This window comes from Pinus tabuliformis, chromosome 3_1 (assembly GCF_031772625.1).
Source record: "Pinus tabuliformis cultivar Carrire ecotype Pingquan chromosome 3_1, CPIR1, whole genome shotgun sequence".
Classification (NCBI taxonomy): Eukaryota; Viridiplantae; Streptophyta; class Pinopsida; order Pinales; family Pinaceae; genus Pinus; species Pinus tabuliformis.
This window is the reverse complement of record NC_142301.1, coordinates 518,980,771-518,990,738: the sequence shown is the minus strand read 5'-3', so window position 1 is coordinate 518,990,738 and position 9,968 is coordinate 518,980,771. Positions and strand designations below refer to the sequence as shown.

General features: G+C 34.0%; 1 protein-coding gene across 2 annotated transcripts; it reads right to left on the bottom strand.

Moving 5' to 3' along the window:
* Positions 1 to 300: 300 nt before the first annotated feature.
* LOC149188100 (glutathione S-transferase L3-like) lies at positions 301 to 4,547 on the bottom strand. Of its 2 annotated transcripts, XM_089411574.1 has the most exons (10): positions 4,404 to 4,541; positions 4,230 to 4,295; positions 4,034 to 4,094; positions 3,852 to 3,935; positions 1,577 to 1,675; positions 1,250 to 1,361; positions 1,066 to 1,142; positions 870 to 977; positions 657 to 737; positions 301 to 516 (listed from the first exon to the last, which is right to left on the bottom strand). In XM_089411574.1, exons 1-10 carry the CDS (start codon positions 4,412 to 4,414, stop codon positions 493 to 495), a joined length of 723 nt encoding a protein of 240 aa, XP_089267700.1. In that variant the 5' UTR covers positions 4,415 to 4,541; the 3' UTR covers positions 301 to 492. The 2 variants fall into 2 exon arrangements, with proteins under 2 accessions (XP_089267700.1, XP_089267701.1); XM_089411575.1 differs by lacking the exon at positions 4,034 to 4,094 and having other exon boundaries at positions 3,852 to 3,996; positions 4,404 to 4,547.
* Positions 4,548 to 9,968: the final 5,421 nt, after the last annotated feature.

Below are 9,968 nucleotides of genomic sequence, written 5' to 3'. Positions count from 1 at the left end.
GAATTTGGGAAGAAAATGGTTTTTATTATTTAAAATGTATTTTTAAAATCAAAATTTATCAACTAATATCTAATTATTTATTTATTCTTTTATAATATATATATATATATTATATTATATTATTGAATTGTAATCCATCCGAATAAAAGAACCCAGAACTTACCAAAATCCTAATAGCATCTCTCCATGGAGAAATATAATAAAAACATTGGTATATTTAAGATACTAATTCTATTAATTTACTATAACTCCATGCATTCCAGCTTATTGACAGTGGTGTGTATCTTTTTTTGGGTAAGCTTCAACAAAAGATTTCTATTATCATAACAGGTTTATCTATTGACAGTGGTATGTATCATTAAAACTTTTGCAACTAAAAAAATTATTACAAGTTCTCCTTTAAAACTATAAAAATTATAACAAGTTATCCCATCCAAGAGATTTTATTGTACTCTAATGTAGGTAGCCTTCGATCATTTCTACATCCAGCCATCACAGTCGTTTTGCAAAAATAGCCTGTACAACAATAAGGGAAAATGAGTTTAAAATATTTTATATCACTTTACACTTTGACAATACAATATAAGAAAAGATGTATAAAAGATGCGTTGTGAATCAACTTTATTCACAAGTATGTATCATTGGAATCGAGCTACCAGTATCCTTTTGTATGTTTCAAGAATTATCTCGGGATCAGCTACTGTTGTTTTCGCATATCCTTCAATCTTATGCAATTCCTATATTCAAGCCAGAATGCTATTGAGCATTTTTATCACATATGCACAAAATCTATTATAAAATTCGAAGCCATTCATTTTTGCATAGCTCAAAATAGGAAGTAATGCAAATAAAAGAGAAGTTTAACTTGCCTGAATCCATTTCAATAGTTTCGGCCTACCAGCTGTGATATCATAATTCTTCAATGCAGGAAACGCAACTTGAAATCTTTCAACGAAAGGACCATATGCAATGTCAGCCTGCAGTGATGATATATATCTCTAAATTGTCAATTGAGATCATAATATAATAAGGTCAAATGGCAAACAAATTATAAAGATGGCGTACCACACTGAGTTGACCCAAAAGGAAAGGCCCATCAGAAAACTTTCCCAGAGCATTTTCCAAATAATCAAGAGCAGGCCCTGTCATGATTGGAAGTGCATTTATACTAACGCAGACTCTGCATAATCCATTAAATATAAGACATCTTATAAATGTAAGAGATGGCTTCTGGAAAAATTGTTCTCACCAGCTTCTTGTGCAGCCTCAGAATCCGGCTTCGTCAAAGCGACGAATACATTTTTTGTAAAAGTATCTGTATGCTTCAGTAACTCATTTGCGGCCTCTTTTTCCGCAGGATCCTGTTTAATGGCAAGAATTTTTTAGAGCATAGACTCTGCAGGTAAAGCTTAGCAATAACTCCTAATGTTATCACAGCTAAGGTTCCAACCCTACCCTGCTTCCCCGGCTTCAACGTTATAAATTAAAATTGATAAATACCAAGTGCCTGACCGTTGATACACTTTCATTTAGCTAATGACCTAAATTAACAATATTCAGATAGGCTAGAACATACCGTGGGAAAAAGTTTAGGTCCTTCAAAATTGTTGTCGAGATACTGGAGTAAATCCATACTCTCTCCTGTGACCTTGCCATTGTGCTCAAGAGAAGGAACCTGAAAAAATGAAAATAATGAGTTATTTGCAAGTTCCCCTCTATATCTTTAGCATTTGACCTTTTTGAAACATTTGACATTTGGCACTTCTATTTCTGCACATCCCTGGCTTGAAAGTTTAACACTAATCTAAACATGATCCCACTTCAAACACACAAGTAAGTTATCATAGTTGACTAGGAATGTTAAAATCAATCTCAAATCTATGTTGGTTTTTCTTAGTTTATGCCCCAACTGTAAAAGGCTAAAATTGTGATGATCAAAAACTTATTGCAACTCTCAAGCCACAGCGAGAGGATGCTTCATAAACTTGGAGTAGCATTGGTTTGAACCAAGGTTACTTGGAAGCAGGAGGGGGAGCAGGGAGCGACATTTTCAAAAGCTCCCGGTTTGGGAGCGAATTTTTGTAGAACATATATTTTTATATATTTTGATGCATATATGTCAACAAAAGCATGTAGAATGATAAATTAAAAGCATGCATTATACCATATAACATCAATCATCTAGAAGTTATAAGTTATAATCTTCATCAACCACGTCCATAAGTTACAAGTTCTCATTTATATAGCATATAAGGCTGCACATAACCAAAATAGCATCAAATGTAATCCATCTCTGAACTGAAAATACATCAACAAATAGGCTCTAGATGGCCTCTAGCATCCAAAAAAATTATGTTACAACAAATAGCTACATATCATCAAAATCATTGCCTATCCTGGGATCTTTGTAAAAATAACTACATATCATCAAAATCATTGCCTATCGTGGGATCTTTGTAATTAATATTACCCTCTAAGCAATTAACATAAGATAGAAAAAATGTAGTATGTCAAGTCAAGATTTTGTTTGAGTGATGGGTACATTTTTAGTAGGGTCATGATAGAGGAGTTCGACAACCAATGTCACTAACATGAAGGTACATAGAGCGCTTGGTGCTCTTGATTAAATATGAGTCTCATTCCCTAATACATAACAAAATTCATTGGAAACATTGCAATCCCCCCAATCTTGAAATCCTAAAAAACTGATCAGTCTAATTGGATTTTGAGTAAGATCTAAAATTCTACTCTCTATATAAAATCTAATGAGGTTGGAACCACTCTCAAACATTCTGAGTCATTTCATGGTAATGTTAAATATTTAAATAAAAAGATGCCCTTTTACTTTAAGCATTTAACATTTCCATAAATTGCATATCAATATTAGGACCATGAGCTTAAATATTAAGCTGCCCTACTCAAAAAATCATGTTTCGTTAAATAAAAAAATTGAGTTTAGAACATCTTTATGACAACGTTTAGAACATCTTTGTGACAAACACCGAGGAGCGAATTTCTTATTGCCAGAGCGCAAAAAGAACAAATTTTAAGAGTACGCTCAAGAAATAATTAGAAAGGGAGAGCCGCTCCCCTGCAACCCTGATTTGAACCCTAAGCTTCAAACTTATCAGGCCACAGTGAGAAGTGTGTGCATCTTAAGCTTGGAGTTGCATCTGAACCCTAAGCAACAGTACGTTATCTCATATATCACTTATTAGATTCAAGTTACATCTGACAACATACTTTCCAATTTGTAGCCAGCACAAAGCACATGTAATTAAAAGATTTGGGTTTGTCGAAAGATAGACTCCAAATTTGGCAACGTAATAACCTTATCCAGCTCACACAATAACCCTATGATCCCCACCCCAATTTACTTGGTCATATATCAAATTTATCGAGCCAAACTGAATACTCCTTCATCGAATCTACTGAGCCAAACTGAATACTCCTTTATCGATGTTGCAAGCGTTGGAATTTCAAAACAGATACAATTGTTAAATTTGACGGTTTTGACATTTCCACACTAATATTCACAAGTTTAATAAACAAAAAAAATTGACAAACTTAACAGTTTTACAATTTTCTTACCTATATTTGACAAGCAAATCACCCCATGATGAGCAATTTGCCCATCAAATTCCATAGGGAACTCCCTGAGCTAAGCCAACCAATCTAATTTCTATTTTGCATATACTTGGATCAACATAAGAAACTAATAACAGAGTTTTTAAACTAGAGGCCCTAATTACATAGCAATTAAACCCTGACCCAAATAGCGGTTCCAACTGCCCTTGAGTGAGTAACTAAAAGAAAAATAAAATTAGATAAATATAGAAACACAAGCCTACCTTATTCGGAGGATAAACTTTCTCCTTGTACCACGCCGGTCTGTCTTGCAAATCAATCGGAACTATCTGAATCTGACTAAGACCCTGCATTGTATTTTCAATCGTCTTAGTCATTGGATAAGGATATTTCATATCAATAGAGGACCTATCAACACAAAACAGGGGATCAGCAACATAAAAACCTTGATGTTCCTGGCACTCCAAGCTCGCTGGGCATATGGGCATTTCACACATATATACAATCTGCAAACCCCAGATCAAATTCAGTATGTAATCGCTATATAAAGAATGATACAGTAAACATGCCTACAGAAAATGATAGTTAAGATAAATAATCAATAACAAAACGCGGTAACAATAAAATTTAAGATCACCCACCTGGTCGTTCCATCAAACAATGGAGGAGGCTCTGATTTGGAGGTGAGAGCGGGTGGAATTAAATAGCTGCAATCGAGCAACACGATGCCATGAAAAATATTTTGGTAAATCGGATACAAGTTTGGATCTAATGAATTAAATATATCATCTCACAATGCAATAATTTGTACTTACAGTGCCGCCATCTAAACCTGGAGAATCACTGTTATATAAATATGCCTGCACAACAAATGTCGAAAGCTTAATGTCCCATTATCTTTGAAAGAATATGAACCCTACATCCTGTCCTTATCGAAATCAAATGGATGTAGTACGAGTGATCATGAATTAAAATGGTCCGTGTCAAATTTTCGAATACATGTTCTAATTGTTTTTAGTTTAAATTTGTATGTGTTGTCAGATTTTTGAATACATGTTCTAAATGTTTTTAGTTTAAATGTGTGTTGTTTTTAGTTTAAGTTTGTTTGTGTTGTCAAATTTTTGAATACATGTTCCGAATGTTTTTAGTTTAATTGTGTGTGTGTTTATGGTAATGTATGTTTTTCAACTTTGCTGCCATAGTTATAATATGGAATATGATTATGCTTTCATTTAATATTTAGGTGTTTTTCTTTTCATAAAAGTATAATTATAGCTTTTATTTAATTTTATTTTTTTCATAAAAGATTTGGGTGTAGAATTTAAAAAGTTGTATATGGGTCATTTTACTAGTATCAAGAATTTTATTTTATTTTATTTTTTCTAAATGCTTCATAAAAAAATTATCTAACTCTTTTTGAGCAATTTTATTTGGATCGGAATCGGTGGAGTCAGCTGGTCTGGCCGTATTTTGCCCAAAACCAGTCTAAACTGAGCCTCCAAACCCGAATAGGTTGGTTGGGTACCAAACCAACGGTTTTTGTAATGGAACTGGTTCAATACAGAACCAGCGAGCTTTGTAATGGAACCGGTCGATTCTGTTTGGTACCGAACCGGTCGGTTCAAGACTGGTTTCGTGCAGGAAAATTGTCTTTTTTTATAATTTTTAAGTTGGTTGGCCCTCTTCTTACTCTCCCCTAGGCTAGCCTAATATTCAAGCCTATGGCCCTAGTATTGTCATGCATTTCATGGTAATGTTAATTTCTTAAAGTAAAAGTGACATTTTCATGAAATGACTCAAGATGAATAAGAGTGGTTCCAACCTCATTGGATTTCATATGGAGAAAGTAGAATTTTAGATTTCACACAAAATCTAGCAGACTTAACAATTTTTCAAGATTTCAGGATTGGGGGGATTGCAACGTTTCTTCTGGATTTCGGCATGTACGAAGGTATGGAGCTAGTATTTAATAAAAATCTCCAAACCCTCTGTGTACTTTGATGTTAGTGGCATTGGTTGTCGAACTCCTTCTATCATGACTCTACTAAAAATGTACCCATCACTCAAACAAAATCTTGACATGACATGCTACATTTTTTCCATCTTATTTTAATTCCTAAATGATTATATTGATGGTGAAGACCCCAATATACGCAATGATTTTGATGATATGTAGGAATTTATTGTAGCATGATTTTTTTGGATGTTAGGACCATCTAGAGCCTATTTGTTGACGTATTTTATGTTCATAGATGGATTGCACTCGATGTTATTTTGGTTATGTGCACCCTTGCATGCTATGTAAATGAGAACTTTTGCATATTTGTGTATAAATAGTTTGGATTCATATGGATGCACATGAATGTACAAGTTTTTCTTTAAAATATGGATATTTTGTGTTTTTGGTAAACCAGTTTTTTTTCCGGTTTTTTACCAGTTTCGGTCCAATTTTGACCAGTTCCCAGTCCACAAGGTTTTTCGGTCTGATCACCGGTTTGGTTCTGATAAGATTGTTCATGAGTCACATAATATCTTGTCTACTCCTTAACATTTTTTTTATTTTGTTTATTTTTTTAAAAGAACACAAGAAGATCCAAAATTGATTGGAGCTATGATACCAACTTGTAGTGTTAGAGAATACAAAATAGAATAATTATTACAACTATGTAAATAACTAAAATATAAATAAATATTAAAACACTAGAGCTAAATAAAAATGATGGCATTTGAATACTTAAGGGTGCCTTGCATGTACAAGTTCTATGCAAGAAGATGCCTCCCATAGAAACCATAAACTAATTGGTTGTACTGCTAAAAGAATGAAAGAGATTAATATGAGTGACGATAAATCTTTATTTATAACAATAACAATGCAAAAACCCTAACTTAAGAATATGTCCCTAAGTCATTAGGCTCTTATTATATTGAAGCATCATTTTCATAAATATATAGCATATGAAATGATTTAAGCATGTACACATAAAATAACTCATGTAAATAGAGTGTAATATGCACTAAGGATGTTGAAGATAGGTACACAACCTATTCTTATTTAGGCATTAATTGTTTCTCTCTTTCATGCATATTTATTGTTCTAGTTGATTACAAGGATGGCCTCCCATTTGGCTAACTAGGGTATTATAGTTTCATAATTGACACTTCCACTACCTTGTTTGTATTTTTCGGTAATGCATTCTCATTTCAAGGTGGTTATTTGAGTTAGCTAAAGTCCTAGGGAATTTTGGGATTGTTGTAACACCTTCCATCCTTTTATGCAATCTCAAGTTGTGGGAGTGTTACCCCTTTTGATACAATCTCCAAGATATGTTATAAAGATGGGGTTACAACAACCTCTTTTCCTCAAAAAAATTTAATCCTAAAAGTAATGATGTCATTTCATTTAGCTTGTCGAGGCTAGTTTAGTGGCTTCCCAAGAAAGAAAACTCCATCAGACATTGGGGTTCTAAAAGGTTGTCATTTCCTTTAGTCGACAATCATAAGGATCAAATTTAAATGTTTAAAATACATTATATCAACTAGTCATGGATCTTGTTCCCATGTTGGCATTAGAGTCACATTTTTGAATTACAAAAATTAGGATAAATGATATCACAAAACCCACTCCCTTTTAGGAACATCATCCTTGGTATTTTATAAATCGAAAACAAAAACTAAGCTTTATAATAAACAACGCTTACATCATTCTATACATTAAACAAAAATGGGTAGAGCTCTCTCATTTGGTGTTCAATTTCTGAGTTATCTTCATCGGGTTCAAAGTGCTTCCATTGCACCCTGGCCTATTACTCAATTCCAAAGTGTAGTTTGTCTCTGGTATAGGATGCACAGTGTTTCGGGTTGGAATTCTCCCTCGAATTCCACCTATTTCACAAACCAATCAATCACATGATTAGTGTCACATACATACTTTTTAAGCAAAGAAATATCAAATACATTGTGTGCTTTCATTGTGGGTGTCAAGGCCAGTTTATAAACTATTGGTCCCACTCTTTCCAAAATCTGAAATGGTCCACACAATCTAGGTGTTAATTTAGTGGATGACACCACATTTAGTGAGCTCTTTATTCGTTTGATGTGGAGATATACATGCTCTCCCACTTGAAATTTTTAGTGCATTTTTTATTGGTTTTCATAACTATTTTCCCTATCTTCGGCTACTTTCAACTTATGCCTAATATTAATCACTTATTGCTCCATTTATCTCAATATATCAAGTCCAAGTACTACCCTATTCACTAGGTCATCCCAACTAATGGGACTATTACATTTTCTATGATACAGTGCCTCAAAAGTTGGTTTGCATAAGTATTTTGCCTATCCTGTGCTACTTTCAACTTATGCCTAATATTAATCACTTCTTGCTCCATTTATCTTAGCATATCAAGTCCAAGTACCACCCTATTCACTAGGTCATCCCAACTAATGGGACTATTGCATTTTCTATGATACAGTGCCTCAAAAGGACTCATCTTTAATGACTCTCGGTACCCATTTTTTAATGCAAATTCAACTAATGGTAGGAATTCCCAACCTCTTCAACTAATGCGTGACATACATCCTCAACATGTCTTCTAGGATTTTGTTTACCCTTTTAATTTGACCATATTTCTAAGGATGATAGGTTATCCTAAAAATTAGGTGAGTCCCAAAGCCTGCAAACAATGCTTTCCAAAAATTTGAAGTGAACTTGGCGTCCAAATCTGAAATGAGATTCTTGGATATACCATGCAATATAAATATTTCTTTTATAAAAATATGAGCCATGTCAATAGCTTTGTGCGTGGACTTAACAATAATAAAGTTAGTTTCCTTGCTCATTTTTCCCCACATTTTTCCACTACCACCATAATGGCATCATGCTCTTTGGATGTCTTCGGCAATCCCATAATGAAGTCCATGGATATGACTTCCCATTTCCTCTCAGGGATTGGAATTGGTTGTAGTAATCCTATTGGATGTCAACATTCCACACTGGCATTTCAAGCATCTATAAATATATTCAACTATTTCCTTTTTTATTACTGGAAAAAAACATAATTTCTTTATGGCTTCTATCAATTTTTGGTAACCAAGATGACATAAATAAGGTATTTTTTGAAACTCATCCATTATGAGTTTCTTCAAGTAGACCACATAGGGTATATACTGTATGTCTTTGAACAACATACCAGCATCAGTTAGCTTGCAATTATTTCTTATTGTTCCCTCTGGTTCCTATTGTAAGCATTCCTTCACATACTAGAAATGTTCATCATGTAGCAATGCCTCTTTTAATATTTCCTTTGGTGTCAATTTCACAAGTGCTCATGGCTACCAAGTGAGCTACTTGTAGAATTCTACCTTGCATCTGCTACCCGGTTTTCCCTGCCCTTAATATACTTAATTTCATAATCATATTCACTAATCAAAGCCAACAATTTGGCCTGTCTAGCATTTAATTTAAGCTTATCAAACAAGTATCTCAGTCCTCCATGATCTAACATCAACAAAAACCTTCCCCCAAGAAATTAGTTCCTCCACATCTTTAGTGCATGCACAATTGTTGTTAGCTCCAAGATGTGAGTAGCATAGATCATCTCATTCTCCTTTAGTTTTCTTGATTCATAGGAGATTACATGTCCTTCTTACAATAGGTCTCCATCAAGTCCTTCCTTGTACGCATCTAAGCAAACTAGGAAATATTTATTTGGGTTTACTGTCCTCAAAATAGGTGCATATGTGAGAAAGTACTTAAGTTTCTCAAAGTTGGCTACGCACTCTGATGTCCATTGAAATTTTACTCCTTTATTCTGTAAATTTGTGATTGGATGTCCAATCTTTGATTTTTTTTTTTTAATGAATCGTCGATAATATTCAACCAATTCCATGAAGAATCTAACCTTCATAACATTTTAGGGAGTGGGCCACACCATTATGGCCTTTACCTTTTATGATCCACAACTACCCCTTCCTTTGAGATGGCATGGCCCAAATATTGTACTTGTGATCGAAAGAAATCACATTTACTAGGTTTGGCATACAATTTGTGTTCCCACAATAATTGCAACACCACCTTCAAGTGCTCTCCATGTTCTTCTCTAGTTGTCCAAATACTAGATGAGGACATTGTACAACTTCTTGTTGCTTTGTTATTTGTGAGGGATTTTTTTTCACATGTGATCCTTTCCACGTTCACAACATTGCAATGACTTCTTCCTAGGTTCCTTTACCTCTTCCCTTGATGATTTGATAGGAAGATCTCCATTTGCAGCAGGAAATTTCTATTGAAACCCACTTTTAGCAGGTGTATTGAACTTGACATTTTTCCCCATTTGCTTGTACCTTGAGCATTGTGTCCTTTTCCCTTTAAATTTGGTTTT

Bases quoted from the DNA above. Each gene is read 5' to 3' on its own strand.
- LOC149188100 (XM_089411575.1), bottom strand. The intron at 1,143-1,249 runs GTGAGAACAATT...CAATCATGACAG, and splicing joins TGAGGCTGCACAAGAAGCTG to GGCCTGCTCTTGATTATTTG. The intron at 978-1,065 runs GTACGCCATCTT...TCATCACTGCAG, and splicing joins TTTTGGGTCAACTCAGTGTG to GCTGACATTGCATATGGTCC.